Here is a 24,469-nt window from a genome sequence, read left to right as displayed (position 1 = left end):
TGTACGAATCAAGCTGTTACGAAATTTAGTGACCTTATCAAACAATGGAATAATAAATTTCGTAGCTTTTTTAACTAAATAATAGTTTTTCCTGCTAATATATTTATACAATCTTACTTTGATTACTGACATTATGCAACTGTTTTTTTTGTAACAAAATCATAGGAGGTTGATTTCAAGCACTACAGTCAAAACAATACTCTAGATTTTTCTGTAAAGGTAGATTTTATGTAAAATTATGAGTTGGAAATCCAGTCAAAAACATTTTTAAGTGTGATGGCTCTCATATTCCAGTGAAATTAAGTGTGAAAGTGTTTTTCAGTGACTTATGAAACATAAGTTCTATCCACAAACTTTATATCGAGATATTCATCAGTCCCGGCATTGACCAGTTCATGAAAGTGTTTCTCGGTCTGCGATATTACACGCTGTAAAACACATTAGTGAGAGTGCTCCTCATTATTTACTCTTTCCACATTTTCTACTTTTATTTCAGATTTCGACTGGACAAGCGGGTGGGTCGGGCCTGCCTGCTCATGTACGCCATGTTCCTCGTGCTGGCCACCCTCATTGAACTCAATGTCTTCTTCATGGTCAACCTGCCCACATGTGGCCGATGACTTCGCCATCAGTATGCCAACTTTCCTTCAAGCTCATGGAGTCACATAGGCTACATAAAGGGGGCAAGGCACATCGCGAAAGTACACCTTGGTAGCATCTATGGGAAATATGTTAATTTGCAATGAGCATCAGGTCTCTAGTTTTTACTTATTAAATTTCCTAGATAATGATACACTCTTCTCTCCATTTCTCCTCTCTTTCCCTCCTCTTTCTTTCACAAAAATGTGCACCTGCATGTGCACACACACACACACACACACACACACACACACACACACACACACACACACACACACACACACACACACACACACACTTTATCTATTCTGCCATGACTTAATTTTATACTAAACATACACATTATAAAAACATAAGAATAATGACTCAACTGTTCCCTGCTGCTGCAAAAGTTAGAAAAGTTACAAATCAAAGTACTCTCCTGTACACTTGCTCCCCCCCCCCCCCCCCTGCACACACTTAATATCAAAGTGAGTACAAAAAAGTAACTTTCATTAATGAAATAAAAAAATTTTCTCCAAACAAGAGATTTGTTATCTACAATTGCTCGTATCCATCTCAAAGACTCATAATGATTACTCCTTGTTAGAACCTTAATATTTGCTGCCTCCTGCACTCATACTTCCTCACATACTACTTTCTTCTTGTACTTTATTTAGAGTATCACAAAATAGTCATATCAATGGAAAGAAGAATAACTACCAATAAAATTCTTATTTTGAATAAGTATTTATGTAACTTAGCACTGTGTAAGATAAGCAATATTTTTGTAAGTTGTTGCATGTCATACAAGTGCCTTCCAAATCTTTATATGTCATCACTTATTATATTTTTCTGTAAACAAACAAATTAACTAGCAGAGTTCCTAAACTCTTTATTTTTTATAAGAAGATATACCAATTACAAAAAGTCTTTACTGTTACAAGAGTTTATTTGGCATTGCAGTGTTTACAGTCAAGGTACGATGAGTGTTAGTTTGTGCCATATTTATTCTTTTGTTTATCGTAGGAAGCAGTGATTTCACATTATTACAAAATATCTGTCACATTTTATTACAGTCACACTAGTATTGAATATTTACTTGTTCTCTTCATCATTTTCCATCCACTTAATAGTTTCATCCATTTTTAATTCAATAGTTCAATGATCATTTGCTCATTTTCAAATAAAAGTAGTTTAAGTGTTTGAAATGGAACTGTTAAAATATTTATTTGTTTTTGTGTATTTTGATGTACTGTTCCAATCTTGAATACTCTACACATATGACACTTATAAAAGATACTGCATTCCATGTGAATCACGTGCTCTGAGATTTTGTGTAATGAAATATTTGTACTAGTAGAGAGTATTTAAACTTTCTTTATTTAGGTAGGAGTATTATATTGAAAAAAAGAATACACAAAAGACCAAGAAAAACAATGAAATCAAACATGCTCCAGGCCTTATGAAAGTTAATTGTCTCAGTAAGTATAAACTGAAAATTTATCACAACAGATCAGATAATATTGAATAATGTGAATTTGCTGCAGTTGTTGAATGGACAGGAACCTCAGACATTCATCAGATATTCGTGCGACTGAGAGTGAGACTGACACTGAATGTTATATGACACCCATTTTTTCAGTGCGAATGAATGAACTGTGAAATACTGAAAATGATGGTATTGTTAGTTAATTATTTCATGTCAGCTTTGACATACTATGTTTGTGTTTGATTTATTAAATTCAATTATTGTTAATCTGTGAAGTTAAAATAATGTTTCATTAAAAACATATGTTATTAGTGTTATTCCTATCTACTGTTTTGATATTGTAGGTCTTTAATTTATAACAATTTACCATTGATCACATTCCACATATGATTTCATTAGAAAAGCCACTTTCAATCATTTTGTTTTAATAATTGCTAAAAATTATGATAATATTAACCATTTGCTTCCAGTTATTTTCATACAACATATCGTGATCTACCACAACTTATTCTCATTTGACGATTTACTTCTACATACATCATTCCTCATAATAAGCAGCTGTCAACTAGAGACATGTAAATAAAAATGATGTCATTATCTATGCTTTAACATAAATTTACTGATACAAAGAAAATTTACTTAAATTACTTCATAATATAACTTGCCATTATTATATAATAAGTATGAGGCAGTCTTGAATCAAAACAGAGTAGTTTAGGTTCGACTGCCAGTATAGTTCTAAAAGCTAATTTTAATGTTATTGTATATTTTTTGTTTTGTTTCTTAGTTAAATAGTTCACTCTATAATTGCAATAGAATTTTTAGTTTGGTATAAGAGCAGCAGGCAAAAGCCAGCTGTTTCAAGTATTCTCAAATATAGGTGCTACAAGTTTTATCATTGTACTGGAACTTGTACATAACTGTGAATAGAGAAACATATGAGAGATAAATATGTATATTTTTGTTTCATGATTTCGAAATATATGTGAAATGTATTTTATTAATTAAATATTTTGGCTACAAAAGTGATTTTTCATATTCCCTTGGAAAGGTAACGAATCATATGTGTGCTATAATAAGTGTACTGAATTCTTATCCATATCCCATAAGTGAAAATGTGTTACTTGGACACCACAAGAGGGAGAACTTAAGGAATTCAAAACTTCTTTGACAGTCATCTTAGCTCTCCTAGGTCCTGCTGGGATGTATTGCATTATCAGTATTTGAAAAGCATGTTTCAAGTGCCAGTAGTCACACTGTTCAGCTGATAGCCCAGCATTTTTTTCCTTACAATTGTAATCATGCACTGTAATATGTCTTATAGTAGAGATTTACAGCTTCAGTAGCAAGCAGATAGAAAGGACATGCCATTCTGTATTGGAAATTTTCGCATTTAAGTACAAGTTGCAGTTTTGGCAGCTGCACAGGGATTAAACTACACACGTTAGCCACTGTTCCTGGTCTAAATGCCCTAATGTCATTGTCGAGATAGTCGCCAATGTGACTGGTTGCTGAGATGACTAATAACCAGTTCTGGTCCATGAAACCAAAGCAGAAGAGTGAATTATCTCCTTTAGGTCATAGACGGAGTGAAGTTCTCTTGACACACCTATAGAACACATGGTTTTCTTCTTCAACGTGAAAATCCAGCAGTTTGTTATTAGCACATGTACCATATGAGAGATTTATTGGATTAGCCTGTTGATCATATTATGCAGTACAGAGTATGAGGTGGTTAATAGCATATCTAATGTTTTAAGTGAAAAATTAACTTGCTTGTATGTAGGCCCAAATATTACAAATTACATAGACTGAAGGTCATGTTTTCACTTGCTAAACAGAAACAGTGGATCCTCTGGATGCAAGTATATTTAATATACTTTGTGTTTTACAGCATACAGTGATTTGTTAAACAGTTTGTTTTGAAATAATAAAGACATTTCTGGCACGAACTTATATTACCTGCAATTCAGTGGAAGTTCCTTTTTATGTAATGTTGTGATTATGCATTTCGCATTTTTTCTTACATTACTACAATTTCAGATTACATTTTGAAGTACATATTACTATGTCCACAACATACTGTACATGGATTGTAATGGTAACACCTTCAGTATATTAAACAAAACGCTTACATGACTATCTCAGTCCACTCCCTGTGATAGGTCTTGCTCTCTTTTGGATTCTGAAAGTCTGTAAAGTTGTTGGGAAATTTCCCCAGAATACGAGGCGATATTTAAGATGCGGATTAAAATATGTGCAGCAAGTACTCATTAGTGACTGCTCATTAATGCATCACATTAGGACACTTAAGAGATAACCAGATACCTAGCAATTTTGTTGTCTCTTTACTTACAAATGGTTACTGTTGATGGTGACATTAGGATAAAGGAAAATGTTATTTCAAGAGTTATGAAAATTTATTGACACTTGTTCCCCCTGTTGTTAACTATGAGGCAAGTTATGGCTGACCATTTACTGAGGTGACTTGAAACAGAGTTTATTGCACGTTGGATATCTTACTTATCTGTTGCTTCTACTAATAATGTGCTCTTAGGACACAGCTGTTTTACGTGAGACAGGGTGTGATTGCAGGTTGTTGACACAAACTGGAAAAAGATGACATCCCACTGCTTTCAAAAGAGTTCTTATACTCTGGACCAGGGGTTCCCAACAAAATTTTCTCAAGGACCCCTTCATCGAGCACGATTGGTACCTTGTCATATCACAGTATCAAGTACCTAAAAAACCCATATTAAGTCTTTTTATAAGTCTTCTATTTTTGGTACTTAGAAAAAACATTGACATATTCATTATTGAAAAAATATTGAACTTAAAACTTTTTCAAGTTGGCCATCATTGTTATTGTTAAATTTTTAATTATTGCTCAAAATCTTTGGCTTCAAATCTGGGTGTTTAGTATAACAAACTCCTTTAAAAAATAAAAATTGAGTGTGAACTGAAAGTGACAGGAAAAAATTAAAACTGAGTGTATTCGTCTTTTAAGTGTACTAGAGATTGCATTCAGTAGACATGTGTGAAAAATAAGAAAACACTAATTTCATGCAAGGTATTATTTATTTGAAAAAAAAATACAGTTACAACCAGAGTACTCTATCAGTATACAGTTAGTTTTAATTTTCAGTTCTTAATGAGATGAGTTCAATCTGACCTTTGAGTCCATTATTTCTGAAATATTAGTCTCCAAACTTGAAACTTTCACTCTGAAATCCGAACACATGTCGAGCCGATTCCTATATTTGTTTTTCATGAAACACATGGAAGAAAATGCTTGCTCACATCGATATGTGGTTGCCAATGGAAGGATCTTTTTCATTGCCTTATATCCAAGCTTCTTGTAGTCCTTGCATGCTGATGCCCAGAAGTCTATAATGTTTATCATTGTACCACAGCTGGACAGATCCACAAGTTGATCTTGCCCCTCTTCAGTGAGGCCTTGGATTTTGTCTATTTCTTCACAGCTGAAGGGATTTCGAATCCATCTGTCGTCAGGGTCAGGTTCAGGGAAATACTCTCTAAAAGTGGTGGCCAGGCTGCATAGATGCTCGGCTACATTGATCTTAGGCTGACCGGTGTGGCCGAGCGGTTCTAGGCGCTTCAGTCTGGAACTGCGTGACCGCTGTGGTCGCAGGTTCGAATCCTGCCTCGGGCATGGATGTGTGTGATGTCCTTAGGTTAGTTAGGTTTAAGTAGTTCTAAGTTCTAGGGGATTGATGACCATAGATGTTAAGTCCCATAGTGCTCAGAGCCATTTGAACCATTTGAACCTCGAGAAAGCCATATTACTTCCGTATGAATAAGAAGTTACTCATGCTCACTGCCGATCTCTTTACACAACAGAGAAAATAATCTGGATTGCAGATGTCGAGTTTTAATGTAGTTGATGATTTGAACTACTTCGTTGAGTATCTTTTGCAAAGGTTCAGGCAATCTTTTGGCTACTAAGGCTTGACGATGGACACAACAGTGAGTCCATTTCACATACTGCTTTGATATGAGCTAGACGTCCTGTTTTTTTGCCAGCCATTGACTTTGTTCCATCCGTCGACAAGCCTACACACTTTTTCCAGGTGACATCGTGTTCATTGAGATAATTATTTGATGCAGTAGAAATATCGTCTGCTGTTGTATGCAGTAGTTCGCATGAAAAAATAGAATCTTCGAACACTTGGTCCTCCCATAAGAATCGTGGGAAAACCAACATTATAGCTTTTTTTGATATGTCTGTGCTTTCATCCAATTGTAGAGCATACATGTCACTCATGCAAAGTCTAGCCAGCAATGTTTCTTCGATGTTGACTGCCATATCACTAATTCGTCTTTGAACAGTATTATTTGAGAGCGGGACAGTTATTATTACCTTAGCAGCTACATCACCTAACATTCTCTTGCAAAGTATTATTGCTGATGGCAGTACAGGGCTATTACAAATGATTGAAGCGATTTCATAAATTCACTGTAGCTCCATTCATTGACACATGGTGACGACACTCTACAGATACGTAGAAAAACTCATAAAGTTTTGTTCGGCTGAAGCCGCACTTCAGGTTTCTGCCGCAAGAGCACTCGAGAGCGCAGTGAGACAAAATGGCGACAGGAGCCGAGAAAGCGTATGTCGTGCTTGAAATGCACTCACATCAGTCAGTCATAACAGTGCAACGACACTTCAGGACGAAGTTCAACAAAGATCCACCAACTGATAATTCCATGCGGCGATGGTATGCGCAGTTTAAAGCTTCTGGATGCCTCTGTAAGGGGAAATCAACGGGTCGGCCTGCAGTGAGCGAAGAAACGGTTGAACGCGTGCGGGCAAGTTTCACGCGTAGCCCGCGGAAGTCGACGAATAAAGCGAGCAGGGAGCTAAACGTACCACAGACGACGGTTTGGAAAATCTTACGGAAAAGGCTAAAGCAGAAACCTTACCGTTTACAATTGCTACAAGCCCTGACACCCGATGACAAAGTCAAACGCTTTGAATTTTCGGCGCGGTTGCAACAGCTCACGGAAGAGGATGCGTTCAGTGCGAAACTTGTTTTCAGTGATGAAGCAACATTTTTTCTTAATGGTGAAGTGAACAGACACAATGTGCGAATCTGGGCGGTAGAGAATCCTCACGCATTCGTGCAGCAAATTCGCAATTCACCAAAAGTTAACGTGTTTTGTGCAATCTCACGGTTTAAAGTTTACGGCCCTTTTTTCTTCTGCGAAAAAAACGTTACAGGACACGTGTATCTGGACATGCTGGAAAATTGGCTCATGCCACAACTGGAGACCGACAGCGCCGACTTCATCTTTCAACAGGCTGGTGCTCCACCGCACTTCCATCGTGATGTTCGGCATTTCTTAAACAGGAGACTGGAAAATCAACGCATCGGTCGTGGTGGAGATCACGATCAGCAATTCGTGTCATGGCCTCCACGCTCTCCCGACTTAACCTCATGCGATTTATTTCTGTGGGGTTATGTGAAAGATTCAGTGTTTAAACCTCCTCTACCAAGAAACGTGCCAGAACTGCGAGCTCGCATCAACGATGCTTTCGAACTCATTGATGGGGACATGCTGCGCCGAGTGTGGGAGGAACTTGATTATCGGCTTGATGTCTGCCGAATTACTAAAGGGGCACATATCGAACATTTGTGAATGCCTAAAAAAACTTTTTGAGTTTTTGTATGTGTGTGCAAAGCATTGTGAAAATATCTCAAATAATAAAGTTATTGTAGAGCTGTGAAATCGCTTCAATCATTTGTAATAACCCTGTACATTGCTGGCCTGGTCACGTGTTCTCGGGACGTCGTGTGTTTGTCCGTATAGCGCCCCGTATATTTCGAATATCACTACATCCATAGTACAGACGGATTCTTTTCGTACGTGTCGTGGATTATTCACATATGTTGCGCAGACATTTTAACAGTATCCATTTGATACCGGGAATTTACACACACGTCGCTGTTAGTAGTAGTTTATCCTGTAGTGAAGTAGAAGTGGATAGTTCCTGTGAATTATTATGGGTGGAGGTTACACTCAACAACCGAGCTAGGTTAATAATTGGCTCCTTTTACCGACCCCCCGACTCAGCAGCATTAGTGGCAGAACAACTGAGAGAAAATGTGGAATACATTTCACATAACTTTTCTCAGCATGTTATAGTCTTAGGTGGAGATTTCAATTTACCAGATATAGACTGAGACACTCAGATGTTTAGGACGGGTGGTAGGGACAGAGCATTGAGTGACATTATACTGAGTGCACTATCCGAAAATTACCTCGAGCAATTAAACAGAGAACCGACTCGTGGAGATAACATCTCGCACGTACTGATAACAAACAGACCCGAACTTTTCGACTCTGTCAGTGCAGAACAGGGAATCAGTGATCATAAGGCCGTTGCAGCATCCCTGAATATGGAAGTTAATAGGAATATAAAAAAGGGAGGAAGGTTTATCTGTTTAGCAAGAGTAATAGAAGGCAGATTTCAGACTACCTAACAGATCAAAACGAAAATTTCTGTTCCGACACTGACAATGTTGAGTGTTTATGGAAAAAGTTCAAGGCAATCGTAAAATGCGTTTTAGACAGGTACGTGCCGAGTAAAACTGTGAGGGACGGGAAAAACCCACCGTGGTTCAACAGCAAAGTTAGGAAACTACTGCGAAAGCAAAGAGAGCTTCACTCCAAGTTTAAACGCAGCCAAAACCTCTCAGACAAAAAGAAGCTAAACGATGTCAAAGTTAGCGTAAGGAGGGCTATGAGTGAAGCGTTCAGTGAATTCGAAAGTAAAATTCTACGTACCAACTTGACAGAAAGTCCTAGGAAGTTCTGGTCTTACGTTAAATCAGTAAGTGGCTCGAAACAGCATATCCAGACACTCCGGGATGATGATGGCATTGAAACAGAGGATGACAAGCGTAAAGCTGAAATACTAAACACCTTTTTCCAAAGCTGTTTCACAGAGGAAGACCGCACTGCAGTTCCCTCTCTAAATCCTCGCACAAACGAAAGAATGGCTGACATCGAAGTAAGTGTCCAAGGAATAGAAAAGCAACTTGAATCACTCAACAGAGGAAAGTCCACTGGACCTGACGGGATACCAATTCGATTCTACACAGAGTACGCGAAAGAACTTGCCCCCCTTCTAACAGCCGTGTACCGCAAGTCTCTAGAGGAACGGAGGGTTCCAAATGATTGGAAAAGAGCACAGGTAGTCCCAGTCTTCAAGAAGGGTCGTCGAGCAGATGCGCAAAACTATAGACCTATATCTCTGACGTCGATCTGTTGTAGAATTTTAGAACATGTTTTTTGCTCGAGTATCATGTCGTTTTTGGAAACCCAGAATCTACTATGTAGGAATCAACATGGATTCCGGAAACAGCGATCGTGTGAGACCCAACTCGTTTTATTTGTTCATGAGACCCAGAAAATATTAGATACAGGCTCCCAGGTAGATGCTATTTTTCTTGACTGCCGGAAGGCGTTCGATACAGTTCCGCGCTGTCGCCTGATAAACAAAGTAAGAGCCTACGGAATATCAGACCAGCTGTGTGGCTGGATTGAAGAGTTTTTAGCAAACAGAACACAGCATGTTGTTATCAACGGAGAGACGTCTACAGACGTTAAAGTAACCTCTGGCGGGCCACAGGGGAGTGTTATGGGACCATTGCTTTTCACAATGTATATAAATGACCTAGTAGATAGTGTCGGAAGTTCAACGCGGCTTTTCGCGGATGAAGCTGTAGCATACAGAGAAGTTGCAGTATTAGAAAATTGTAGCGAAATGCAGGAAAATCTGCAGCGGATAGGCACTTGGTGCAGGGAGTGGCAACTGACCCTTAATTTAGACAAATGTAATGTATTGCGAATACATAGAAAGAAGGATCCTTTATTGTATGATTATATGATAGCGGAACAAACACAAAGGAGGTGGCTTACAAAACACTCGTTCGACCTATACTTGAGTATTGCTCATCAGTGTGGGATCCGTACCAGATCGGGTTGACGGAGGAGATAGAGAAGATCCAAAGAAGAGCGGCGCGTTTCGTCACAGTGTTATTTGGTAACCGTGATAGCGTTACGGAGATGTTTAATAAACTCAAGTGGCAGACTCTGCAAGAGAGGCGCTCTGCATCGCGGTGTAGCTTGCTCGCCAGGTTTCGAGAGGGTGCGTTTCTGGATAAGGTATCGAATATAATGCTTCCCCCTACTTATACCTTCCGAGGAGATCACGAATGTAAAATTAGAGAGATTAGAGCCCGCACGGAGGCTTTCAGACAGCCGTTCTTCCCGCGAACCATACGCGACTGGAACAGGAAAGGGAGGTAATGACAGTGGCACGTAAAGTGCCCTCCGCCACACACCGTAGGGTGGCTTGCGGAGTATAAATGTAGATGTAGATCTAGAAGGGCCAAAGAAACTGGTATAGGCGTGTGTATTCAAATACAGGCATATGTAACCAGGCAGAATACGGCGCTGTGATCAGCAAGTGACAAGCATCTGGCGCAGTTGTTAGATCGGTCACTGCTGCTACAATGGCAGATTATCGAGATTTAAGTGAGTCATCCGGAGACCAGTATCAGTTGCAAAGCGATTTAGAAAAGATTGCTGTATGGTGTGGCAGGTGGAAGTTGACGCCAAATAACGAAAAGTGTGAGGCGATCCACACGAGTTCCAAAAGAAATCCGTTGGAATTCTATTACTCGATAAATAGTACAATTCTCAAGGCTGTCAATTCAACTAAGTAGCTGGGTGTTAAAATTACGAACAACTTCAGTTGGAAAGACCACATAGATAATCTTGTGGGGAAGGCGAGCCAAAGGTTGCGTTTCATTGGGAGGACACTTGGAAGATGCAACTAGTCCACTAAAGAGACAGCTTACACTACACTCGTTCGTCCTCTGTTAGAATATTGCTGCGCGGTGTGGGATCCTTAGCAGGTGGGATTGACGGAGGACATCGAAAGGGTGCAAAAAAGGGCAGCTCGTTTTGTATTATCACGTAATAGGGGAGAAAGTGTGGCAGATATACGCGAGTTGGGATGGAAGTCATTAAAGCAAAGACGTTTTTCGTCGCGGCGAGATCTGTTTACGAAATTTCAGTCACCAACTTTCTCTTCCGAATGCGAAAATATTTTGTTGAGCCCAACCTACATAGGTAGGAATCATCATCAAAATAAAATAAGAGAAATCAGAGCTCGAACAGAAAGGTCTAGGTGTTCGTTTTTCCCGCTCGCTGTTCGGGCGTGGAATGGTAGAGAGATAGTATGATTGTGGTTTGACGAACCCTCTGCCAAGCACTTAAATGTCAATTGCAGAGTAGTCATGTAGATGTAGATGTAGATGTAGATGGTGTTACAGTCGGCGCACGAGCGATGGATCGCAGCATCTCTGAAGCAGCAATGAAGTGGGCATCTTCCGGTAGTATCATTTCACTAGTGTACCATGAATATCAGGAATCCGGTAAAAGGTCAGATATCCGACATCGCTGCGACAGAAAAAAGATCCTGCAAGAACGGGACCAACGACGACTAGGTGAATCGTTCAGCCTGAGAGATGTGCAACCCTTCCGCAAACTGCTGCAGATTTGAATGCTGGGCCCTCACCAAGTGTCAGCGTGCGAACCATTCAACGAAACATCATCGATACGGGCTTTCGGAGGCGAACGCCCACTCGTGTACCCTTCAAGAGTGCACGAGACAAAGCTTTATGCCTCGCCTGGGTCCGTCAACACCGACATTGGACTGTTGACGACTGGAAACTTGTTGCCTGGTCGGACGAGTCTTTGTTCAAATTGTGTCGAGCGGATGGACGTGTACGGGTATGGAGACAGCCTCATCAATGCATGGGCCTGACATGTCAGCAGGGGACTGCTCAAGCTGGTGTAGGCTCTGTAGTGGTGTGGGACGTGTGCAGTTGGAGTGGTATGGGACCCCTGATACGTTTAGATACGATGTGGGGCAGGTGACAAGTACGTAAGCATCCTGCCTGATCACCCGCATCCATTCGCGTCCATTGTCCATTCCAATGGAGTTGGGCAACTCCAGCATGACAATGCGACGCCGCAGCATTGCTGCAGAGTGGCTCAAAGAACACTCTTCCGAGTTAAAACACTTACGCTGGCCACCGCGAGAAACATTATTGAGCGTATCTGGGATGCCACGCAACGTGCTGTTCAGAAGAGATCTCCACCCCCTCTTACGGTTTTATGGACAGCCCTGCAGGATTCATGGTGTCTGTTCCCTCCAGCACTACTTCAGACATTAGTCGAGTCCATGTCACGTCGTGTTTGATGCACTTCTGCGTGCTTGCGGGGGCCCTACACGATATTAGGCACGTATAACAGTCTCTTTGGCTCTTCAGTGTAATACGCTAGTCAGAACGGGCAGCCTTGAGCAGTGAAGATCATCCTTTTTCACTAAGAGAAAGGATGATCTTCACTACTCAAGGTTAAATCTAACTTTCGCTCAGAAGGGGGTAAGTTATGCTGCCACAAAAGTCTTTGGTCAGTTACCTAATACGAGGTGCATTCAAGTTCTAAGGCCTCCAAGTTTTTTTTTCTAATGAAGTACTCACCCAAAATCAATGAAACTGGCTTTACTTCTCGGCGTAATCGCCCTGCAGACGTACACATTTTTCACAATGCTGACGCCATGATCCCATGGCAGCGGCGAAGGCTTCTTTAGGAGTCTGTTTTGACCACTGGAAAATCGTTGAGGCAATAGCAGCACGGCTGGTGAATGTGCGGCCACGGAGAGTGTCTTTCATTGTTGGAAAAAGCCAAAACTCACTAGAAGCCAGGTGAGGTGAGTAGGGAGCACGAGGAATCACTTCAAAGTTGTTATCACGAAGAAACTGTTGCGTAACGTTAGCTCGATGTGCGGGTGCGTTGTCTCGGTGAAACAGCACACGCGCAGCCCTTCCCGGACGTTTTTGTTGCAGTGCAGGAAGGAATTTGTTCTTCAAAACATTTTCCTAGGATGCACCTGTTACCGTAGTGCCCTTGGGAACGCAATGGGTAAGGATTACGCCCTCGCTGTCACAGAACATGGACACCATCATTTTTTCAGCACTGGCGGTCACCCAAAATTTTTTTGGTGGCGGTGAATCTGTGTGCTTCCATCGAGCTGACTGGCAGTTTGTTTCTGGATTGAAAAATGGCATCCCCGTCTCATCCATTGTCACAACCGACGAAAAGAAAGTCCCATTTGTGCTGTCGTTGCACATCAACATTGCTCGGCAACATGCCACATGGGCAGCAGTATGGTTGTCCGTCAGCATTCGCGGCATCCACCTGGATGACACTTTTCGCATTTTCCGGTCGGCATGCAGGATTGTGTGCACAGAACTCACAGAAATGCCAACTCTGGAGGCGATCTGTTCCACAGTCATTCGGCGATCCCCCAAAACAATTCTCTCCACTTTCTCGATCGTGTCGTCAGACCGGCTTGTGTGAGCCCGAGGTTGTTTCGGTTTGTTGTCACACGATGTTCTGCCTTCATTAAACTGTCGCACCCACGAACACACTTTCGACACATCCATAACTCCGTCACCACATATCTCCTTGAACTGTCGATGAATTTCAATTGGTTTCACATAACGCAAATTCAGAAAACGAATGATTGCACGCTGTTCGAGTAAGGAAAACGTCGCCATTTTAAGTATTTAAAACAGTTCTCATTCTCGCCGCTGGCGGTAAAATTCCATCTGCCGTACGGTGCTGCCATCTCTGGGACGCATTGACAATGAACGCGGCCTCATTTTAAAACAGTGCGCATGTTTCTATCTCTTTCCAGTCTGGAGAAAAAAAATCGGAGGCCTTAGAACTTGAATGCACCTCGTAGCATCAAAAGTCTCACAGACAGACATATAGCATTTAAGAGGAAATGAAAAGAATTTCTTAATGGCAACTGCTTCTACTCATTAGATGAATTTTTGGATATAGTAAGTGGGTAATTTCCCCAACGCCCACAAAAAAATTAAAAATTAATAATATTAAGTGTCATGTAATATTTTGTGTAATGTAATGTGTTGTACAGACAGCTTTTATTAGCCTGGCACGTTCCACATCATTACGAAGTGTCGTATTCATGATCTATGGAACAAGTACTAATCTAATCTAACCCACAGAGCGTTTATTCAGGCTAGCCGCTTGGCAGCGCTGCACTAACAAAGTTGCAGGAAACGAGTGGAAGTTTCGCGACCCTTTTCTGTCTCGGACGCTGGTCGACTGTCTCGTGGGCAGTCGGCGGTGTAGCATGGCGGTGTAGGATTTCGTCCATTAGCTGGCGACCACTTCCACGGACGCAGATTCCGAGAACCGCGGCACGGTGGTTAATTGGTCAGCTGCAGCGAGTACTTGCAAGCACTTGTGTCACTAGATTTCCCTTCTCCTGTTGCTCTCGACAACTACTTGTTGGCAGCTGGGACTGCTAAACGGCTTGCACAGCTGTTGTGATGCGTAGCGTCTGAGACCTTTCCGTGCTGTACGTGTCTCCTGCAGCGTGTCCCAGCTATCTTGTCCACCCAAAATATCTCTGGAACAATAACAGCTATTGGAAAACGACTTTCACCGGTATCGATGTAGGGCTGGGGCCCATGAATGTACATATTTGGAAACATTCTAAAACGAAAGCATATGTCTTTTTTTAACACAAACTTATGTTTTTTTAAATGGCCCTCCTATATTTTTTCTTCAACAATCCATAGCATGACAAAGCACATACACAATGGCGTTGATTGCATCGCAATATTCCCATTACATCCCGAGATATTGAGACGCGAAGTTGACGCTTGAAACACCCGACATGCGCTGGTAGCGCACGTCCTGAGGCTCACGCGTGAACCCCATGCTGCCCGTAATCGCAGCAGACCGTATTATTCGTTTCGGACCTCTTGATAAGTATGGAAGTGTGATTACACATGTCAATCACATCGCGATTACGGGCGGCATGGGGTTCACGCCTGAGCCTCAGGACGTGCGCTAGCAGCGCATGTCGGGTGTTTCAAGCGTCAACTTCGCGTCTCAATATCTCGGGATGTAATGGGAATATTGCGATGCAATCAACACCATTGTGTATGTGCTTTGTCATGCTATGGATTGCTGTAGAAAAAATATATAGGAGGGCCATTTAAAAAAACATAAGTTTGTGTTAAAAAAACACATATGCTTTCGTTTTAGAATGTTTCCAAATATGTACATTCATGGGCCCCAGCCCTACATCGATACCGGTAAAAGTCGTTTTCCAATAGCTGTTATTGTTCCAGAGATATTTTGGGTGGACAAGATAGCTGGGATACCCTGTATAATGCTATAGTCTGCGCACGATTGCTGCAGCATTTAGGGATGATCAGGAAATTATGCAGCTATTACAAGTGACTGGGAAGTCATAGTTTCCGCAATAGCGCGTTATCAGTATCTGGCTGTGATCCAGTCGCATCAAGACTGGCATCTTTTTCAGGGCGTCGATACTACCATGAAAGTCACGTGTTAGGTCGCAACTAAAGTAGCATTTAGCGTTCAAAGTCGCGCACCTTCTGTTGACCCAAGTTCATAACTATTTCTAATAAAAATGAAATGCGCGTGAGGCGTATCGGCGTATAACGATCCTGCCTTGGACGCGGTTAAGTGGGAGATGTTTCTCAGAGCTGGAGAGTGACAGATGGTGACGCGAGACTTGACCTGCACGTAGTTTATGTACCAGCCGATAGAGGGCAATATTGGATAGGGGGACTGTGATTTTAGTTTCGATTCTGCCCACTAGAGTGCACTAAAGTAATAGAATGTTTTTCATAAAGTGTTCTAGCATTTTCATAGAGTGTTATTATGTCTTTTTGTGCAGGTAATATGTTATAAATGTGTTTTAGCAGTATGAATGATGCGTGAGTCTGGTTTGAGGTTAATATGAAGATAATTGTTTAACGAGTTATGTAGTAGGATTTAGTGTGGGAACATTTCGAAGAAGTATGGATATGGACAAAGGGGATTTTTGTAGAATAGATTTGCAAAGTAAGTTTATGGCAAACGGAAAGTTAATTCAGGTATAAATAACAACAGTAAATAACTTTATGCATAAGCAAAACTTCAGCATATTAGATAATTACGTCGGTAAAAAGTGCAGTCGTTAGGTTTACTATTTTGCGACTGGTTGTTGATGAAAAGCGCGGACTGACGCGGGAGGTTGTTGTTTTGCTATTGGCTGTTGAGTAAACTGACCAATGGTTGAGCAGTATTCTTCGCGCGCCTTTCTCTGCTGGTAGAGAAGACTGAGAGTATTCTGGGTTAGAGATGGGTCGAACTCTTCATTCCCGTGAACTACTTCATTCATTTCACTCTTTGCCGTGAAGCGTTCAAATGAAGTAGTTCATTCATTTAGTACGGAAGCCTGGCGAAGTTGCCCAGTTCGCCGCTCAGCCGCGGCTGCGCTCGCTTCGCCTCGCTCGTACAATAAAGCTTCGTAATACTTCATAAGTTTACCAACAGATGGCCGAACTATGCAGTAACGTGCACACAAAGTTTTACACACTTACAGCGTCTGAGTTAACTTAAACAGAACATGGTCGAAGCCCGAAGGGGACAAAGGAAAGATAAACAGAGAAGCCTGTCACATATAAAGAAAGTATTACGTTTAATGAAGCTAAACATTTTCTCACGAAGCGCCCAAAGAAGTCTTTATCTGCCAAGTGAAACCTTATTTGTTGTATTCATGGACTGAAAACTACAAAATGGAATGAGTATGTTTACCACTGTCACAAAGTCTATATACCTACGTCAAGTAATTATTCAGAAGATTTCCTGTCTATTTTATTTTTGTTGAAAGTAATAATCCTCAAAATTCAAAACGTAAACTGTCACCTGTAGTCATTGGTACTATTTCAGGTAAAATCCCTCTTTATTTTATTCGGAAAGCAGTTTTTGTGTTTATTCACGCTTATACAATGGCTATCAACTCGCGATCGCGTAAAAGTAGTGACATTTGGGGTTTCTTCGCCGATTTAGGTGATGGGAAAGCAAAGTGCAACTGTTGTTCTAAGAGAAATGCCGCGCGATTCGTCGACAGGCAGTAGAGGGAGGACTGAAGTGAAAGGAGAATGAGTGACGTAGCACCGATGTAGTGGGAGAGGGAGAGGGGAAGAGAATTGAGTGAACTAGAAAAAAGTGTGGAGTGTGCCATCTGTGAAGAGTTTGAAGTACCAGTTCATTGAAATTGAGTGGTTAGTGAGTGGAGTCACTGGAGTGAAGCGTTCATTTGAACGACTCATTCACGAGCTCCCCATCACTATTCTAGATAAGAATCGGAGCCTAGCCATGAAACAGTTCGGACGTGTGTAGTAGTAGTTCCGTTGGAAATGATAATTTGCCCGATCTAGCAGTGTTTCATGCATCAAAAGTGTGGTAAAGTGACGGCATAATTATTCCGGTGGGTGTGTAGAAATTTCGGAATTTTTTAAGTGAATTTTGTGACGAGAAGAGACATATATTCCGCGTGGCGTATTGAGCAGGTCGGTGGCTAAAAACTGTGATTGCATTTCATACCGACAGACTTAATATTTGGCGAGCATTCACAATAAAAAACAAGCAGTATTTTTGTAGCTATTACGTTTACGCGAAATGCAACGCCATAAACTTGCTATCGTGAGTGAAAGGGATTGTGAGTGACTGTGTTAAGACTAGCACGCGCTTGGCAGTGATACTTGTTCACTTAAGTTTCAGAATATATTAACTGAGGACAAAATTTTCAACCTTTCATTTCGTGTGAAAACTTGCTCCCGAAACGTAGATTAGTGACTTTCATTGCAGCCTGGTTCACGTCGAAGTACAGTAGGTTTCGCTCGGCTTCCCTACTGATGATATGCTGAGACAATGTTCACAGGTAGGTGCTGGTCCGTCGTAAGAAGGGACGGAAGGAACCGCGCCGCCGCAAGCGTGGGGCATTGATGGCTGGGAGACTCCATCCGTCGAGGTTCGGCAGCCAAGTGCAAGTTTCATTTCAGTCGACGCCACATTGGGCGACATTCGAGGCGGTGATGAGGATGAAATGATGATGAAGACAACACAACAACCAGCCAGCGAGCGGAGAAACTGCCGAAGCTGGCCGGGAATCGAACCCTCGTCCACTTTATGTGAGACAAGCACGTTACTACACAGCTAAGCAGGCCGACTAATCCATAGAACCTTGAATCTAACTTTATCGGTGTACTAGGTTGGCCCACAAAGTTCTGTACTTTGTATGTGTGTGTGTGTGTGTGTGTGTGTGTGTGTGTGTGTGTGTGCGTGTGTAAAGGTACAGGTTTACACAAAGATACGATGGTCGTTCAGTTACTAATGTAACACTTTGTCACCTTTCCTACTCTTAAGGGGAGCCGGATGTGCCTATGCTGGCCATGTTAAAATCACTAAGTTTGAGGAACATTTATGAATAGACTACCAAATAGAAAAATTTGAATTTTTTTTTACATATAGAGTGGTTTAGTATTGCAGTTATGACAGAGGGATTTTGGAGTATCTTTTCTAGTTTCCTTCCAATTATTTTTTTTGTTAGTAACCCAATTTTTTACAGATAATTGCTTTATAATTAAACTGAAACTACTGAACATATTGCCAAATGGCTGTGTTGCAATGTAAGTTTGACCACTAGGAGTGCTGTATAAAAGTTTCATCTCTCTAGCTTGAATGGATTTTGAGAAAATGTTCCTTACATTCGAAAAATTCTAATTTGCAGGAAATGGCTATCAAAGTTTCTCAATACATTCCTGCACTATAGGATTGATTCTCAGGCTCTTATTCTTCATCCTCCAAAAGCTTCCTCTTCTGTCTTCTTTTCTGGCCTGTTGTTCCATCATACTTCATATGCCTTTATCTTCTTTCTGCTCCTCTTATCCTTTCTCTGTCAATATTTTTTAGTGCACGTACAGTGTTCACCCTACCTGTAAATCCTAATGCCTTCAGAACTTCACACTTCACACTGTTCCCTTGGTTGTACGTTGCTATTTCATCATAAATGCCAAAGTGCAGTGTTTTTATGCCTACAAACACCCTTTAAGAATCACTTTCCAAATCAAATTGTTTACGCTCTCATTAGGATTCTGCGTCTTTCCATGTAGACATTTGTGTAACAATTCTGGCTGTGCTAAGTCATGAAAAATTGGTTTTATTGTTCCCTCCTGGTTCTTGTACATACTGCATATTACCCGCTTTACCCAAGAAGTATAGGGCTAACACTACCAACAACAGGCGCAACACTGAACTAATTCGAAACGGTAAACAGCAAAGAGACGATGTTCCGCGCGCTTATTCATTGTAGTATCGCAACTTGGTATTAGTGTTAATTTTCTTTTCCCTACGTTCTTCCTCATCTTACATACACGGTTATTAAAACGTGGCATCATAACCAGAACAAAAGTGTACGACAATATTAAATGGACCAAGATGTTCGAAATTCTGAGGAAAATAGGAGTAAGCTGTAAGGAAATACGGGTAATATTTGTCACAGAAAACAAGGTAGCCAACCCTTGCACACTCGCTGTATGCGTAACATAAGGCGCTGTATGCCTAACAGGCCGAGAAAATCCCAAGCAGTTCGCCAGGAAGTCACGAGAGGGTGTTAGATGCATTCAGCGGCCGCCCATTTCCTCTGCAGGCGTGGGGGAAAATGGTAATAACGCCACTTCTAGGGCGAGTAGAACAATAATTCAAAGTTTACATTAAAGAGGAATGTTACAATTAATTTTCGGTAGCCAAAAAAAAAAAAAATTCGTAATTTTTTGGATTTGACCACGTCCGGCACCCCTTAAAGGGGAATCAAAAATGTAAATTAGCATTCCAAATTAATAAAAAAAGGAGGAAAGTGCCATAAAATGGCGGTCGCGCGCGTACTGTCGCCCACAATACAGACGGCGCCTCGGGATGAAACTGCAACACTCCGTGCCGAGTTCGGCTTCAAGCGGCTAGTATAATTTAAAAAATAAAACATGGGCCACCATCAATAATTAGAACGAAGCGGAGACTGTGTCCGACTGTTGTAGGTCGCACAACGACGTCACTGTTAGTGGACGGCTGGCCGAATCATTCTTTCCGTCACTCGCGTGAAAACTGCGGCAGGATGCAAATGAAATGATCGGCGCACCGATCTCAGGGACGTGCAGCGATATACGCGGTTTGAAATTAATGACTGAACACGAGAAGTGTTCGGCTATATACGTCTACTAACAATGGATCGTCGGCGCCTCTTTTCCAGCCGCGATCGTCTCAAGAACATAAATCATAAAATGTTGTTGTTGTGGTCTTCACTCCTGAGACTGGTTTGATGCACCTCTCCATGCTACTCTATCCTGTGGAAGCTTCTTCATCTCCCAGTACCTACTGCAACCTACATCCTTCTGAATCTGCTTAGTGTATTCATCTCTTGGTCTCCCTCTGCGATTTTTACCCTCCACGCTGCCCTCCAATGCTAAATTTGTGATCCCTCGATGCCTCAGGACATGTCCTACCAATCATTCCCTTCTTCTAGTCAAGTTGGGCCACAAACTCCTCTTCTCCCCAATTCCATTCAATACCTCCTCACTAGTTATGTCATCTAACCATCTAATCTTCAGCATTCTTCTGTTCTCTTCTAGTCCAAACTATTTATCATCCGTGTTTCACTTCCATACATTGCTACACCCCATACAAATACTTTCAGAACGACTTCCTGACACTTAAATCAATACTGGATGTTAACAAATTTCTCTTCTACAGAAACACTTTCCTTGCCGTTGCCAGTCTACATTTTACATCCTCTCCACTTCGACCATCATCAGTTATTTTGTTCCCCAAATAGCAAAACTCATCCACTACTTTAAATGTCTCATTTCCTGATCTAATTCCCTCAGCATCACCCGACTTAATTAGACTACATTCCATTATCCTCGTTTTGCTTTTGTTGATGTTCATCTTATATCCTCCTTTCAAGACACTGTCCATTCCGTTCAACTGCTCTTCCAGGTCCTTTGCTGTCTCTGACAGAATTACAATGTCATCGGCGAACCTCAAAGTTTTTATTTCTTCTCCATGGATTTTAATACCTACTCCGAGCTTTTCTTTTGTTCCTTTACTGCTTGTTCAATATACAGATCGAATAGCATCGGGGAGAGGCTACAACCCTGTCTCACTCCCTTCCCAACCACTGCTTCCCTTTCATGTCCCTCGACTCTTATAACTGCCATCTGCTTTCTGTACAAATTGTAAATAGCCTTTCTCTCCCTGTATTTTACCCCTGCCACCTTTAGAATTTGAAACAGAGTATTCCAGTCAACATTGTCAAAAGCTTTCTCTAAGTCTAAAATGCTTGAAATGTAGGTTTGCCTTTTCTTAATCTTTCTTCTAAGATAAGTCGTAGGGTCAGTATTGCCTCACGTGTTCCAACATTTCTACGGAATCCAAACCGATCTTCCCCGAGGTCGGATTCTACCAGTTTTTCCATTCGTCTGTAAAGAATTCGCGTTAGTGTTTTGCAGCTGTGACTTATTAAACTGATAGTTCGGTAATTTTCACATCTGTCAACACCTGCTTACTTTGGGATTGGAATTATTATATTCTTCATGAAGTCTGAGGGTATTTCGCCTGTCTCATACATCTTGCTCACCAGATGGTAGACTTTTGTCAGGACTGGCTCTCCCCAGGCTATCAGCAGTTCTAATGGAATGTTGTCTACTCCCGGGGGCTTGTTTCGACTTAGGTCTTTCATGGCTCTGCCAAACTCTTCACGCAGTATCGTATCTCCCATTTCATGTTCATCTACCTCCTCTTCCATTTCCATAATGTTGTCCTCAAGAACGTCGCCCCTGTATAGACCCTCTATATACTCCTTCCACCTTTCTGCTTTCCCTTCTTTGCTTAGAACTGGGTTTCCAACTGAGCTCTTGATATTCATACAAGTGGTTCTCTTTTCTCCAAAGGTCTCTTTAATTTTCCTGTAGGCAGTATCTGTCTTACTCCTCGTGAGATAAGCCTCTACATTCTTACATTATAATTAACAACAATAATAAATACGAAGTGAAATGGAGGGTGGAAATTTAGAAATGAAAATCGTTGTAAAGTTAACTTTGACTATATTATAAGCACTTAAGGTTGAACCATGGACCTTGGTGGGGAGGCTTGCGTGCCTCAGCGACACAGATGGCCGTACCGTAGGTGCAACCACAACGGAGGGGTATCTGTTGAGAGGCCAGACAAACGTGTGGTTCCTGAAGAGGGGCAGCAGCCTTTTCAGTATTTGCAGGGGCAACAGTCTGGATGATTGACTGATCTGGCCTTGTAACATTAACCAAAACGGCCTTGCTGTGCTGGTACTGCGAACGGCTGAAAGCAAGGGGAAACTACAGCCGTAATTTCTCCCGAGGACATGCAGCTTTACAGAAGAATGCTGAAGATAAGGTGGGTAGATCACGTAACTAATGAGGAGGTATTGAATAGGATTGGGGAGAAGAGAAGTTTGTGGCACAACTTGACTAGAAGAAGTGATCGGTTGGTAGGACATGTTTTGAGGCGTCAAGGGATCACCAATTTAGCATTGGAGGGCAGCATGGAGGGTAAAAATCGTAGATGGAGACCACGAGATGAATACACTAAGCAGATTCAGAAGGATGTAGGCTGCAGTAGGTACTGGGAGATGAAGAAGCTTGCACAGGATAGAGTAGCATGGAGAGCTGCATCAAACCAGTCTCAGGACTGAACACCACAACAACAACAAGGTACATTTTAACATAGATTGATGCAGGGAGTCACGCCAAAGCGTCCGTACCTAATCAGAGCGGAAACAGAACAGAACAAAAACCAGCGGACGCAAGATAAAAGAATTAGACACAAAAATGGCTAACGTAATTAAACAGAGGTTGTACGCCAACAGAAACAACGATAAGTACACACAGATGAAACTATAAGACAGGATGTAATACGGAATCTCTGACTCCGTAAATGTCGGAAATAATTTTAAAAGCAAAATAAATACTGCTCATTAAAAAGTTGTACTACAACTTCTTTTCTCGGTCAATTTTTGTCGAAAAAAAAAAGAAATGCAGAATTTGTCGTGGGATATAGCGGAATATCCAAGCTTCAGCCGCTATAGTTTCTCGGAGTTCTGGTAGGTGGCAGCACTGCACATAGCTTCAAAATGGCGTCTGTAGTGTAGGTGCGTTCCAAGCAGACTGCTGTCATTGAGTTTATTTAGGCGGAAAATGGGAGCATCATAAACATTCACAGGCCCTTGCAGAATGTCTAGGGAGACCCGGAAGTGAACAAAAGCAGGGTGAGTCGTTGGGCGAAGCGCCTCTCAGATCGCGCAAACCTCTCCGATCTCCCTCGTGCTGGTCGGACGCACACGGCGATGGCTCGTAGAATGCTGGTACATGCGGACAGTCTCATTGTAGGTGCTCGGCGAATCACGGCCAAACACCTCGCTACACAACTGGACGTCTCGGTTGGTCGTACTGACGTACTCGCCCACCAGCTAGGGCACTCAAAGGTGTGTCCCCGCTCAGTTCCTCGCAGTGTACTAGAAGTCCGTAAAGAACGATGAAGAATCACCTGCACGGAATTGCTCATGCCTTACGAGGCTGACCGTCCCAATTTTTTGTCGGAGATCGTCACAGGCCATCGCCTATCTGTCCATCACTCGCTTGTAAAAGTTTATGGTGTACACATTCCTATACTTTTAATCTTTAAGTGTAAAGTAACATGCCATTTATATGTTCAGAGCTCCTCAGAGAATTGCGTAATGCTTGTGTTCTTGTATCGATATACAACCGTGAGATGTCGCTCATCTTTCGCTGATGTTGAGTGGGCTATCTGTTTACTATCTGACGACGGCCTAGGGAACGGAAAGCCCGTTCATACCCAATTAAATTACTGGCCATTAAAATTGCTACACCAAGAAGAAATGCAGATGGTAAACGGGTATTCATTGGACGAATGTATTATACTAGAACTGACATGTGATTACATGTTCACGCAATTTGGGTGCATAGATCCTGAGGAATCAGGCCTCGTAATAATGGCCTCGATACGCCTGGGCATTGAGTCAAACAGAGTTCGGATGGCGTGTACACGTACAGCTGCCCGTACATCTTCAACACGATACCACAGTTCATCAAGAGTAGTGACTGGCGTGTTGTGACGAGACAGTTGCTTGGCCACCATTGACCAGACGTTTTCAATTGGCGAGAGATACGGAGAATGTGCTGGCCAGGCCAGCAGTCGAACATTTTCTGTATCCAGAAAGGCCCGTACAGGACCTGCAACATGCGGTCGTGCATTATCCTCCTGAAATTCGCCGGGATCGAATGAAGGGTAGAGCCACGGGTCGTAACAATTCTG

The 24,469-nt window shown here is 41.8% G+C and overlaps 1 protein-coding gene across 1 annotated transcript in view; it reads left to right on the top strand.

Moving 5' to 3' along the window:
- Window positions 1-3,119, top strand: part of LOC124553646 (sodium/potassium/calcium exchanger 3) — a 218,171-nt gene extending 215,052 nt beyond the window's left edge. The window contains exon 10 of the mRNA XM_047127521.1: window positions 497-3,119. Coding sequence (XP_046983477.1) covers window positions 497-620 — 124 coding nt within the window. The 3' untranslated portion in view covers window positions 621-3,119. The remainder of the gene's footprint in view (window positions 1-496) is intronic.
- The last annotated feature ends 21,350 nt before the right edge of the window (window positions 3,120-24,469 follow it).

Source organism: Schistocerca americana, chromosome 11 (assembly GCF_021461395.2).
Source record: "Schistocerca americana isolate TAMUIC-IGC-003095 chromosome 11, iqSchAmer2.1, whole genome shotgun sequence".
Classification (NCBI taxonomy): domain Eukaryota; kingdom Metazoa; phylum Arthropoda; class Insecta; order Orthoptera; family Acrididae; genus Schistocerca; species Schistocerca americana.
Note: the sequence above shows the minus strand (reverse complement) of the source record. Positions and strands in the feature narration are given on the sequence as shown.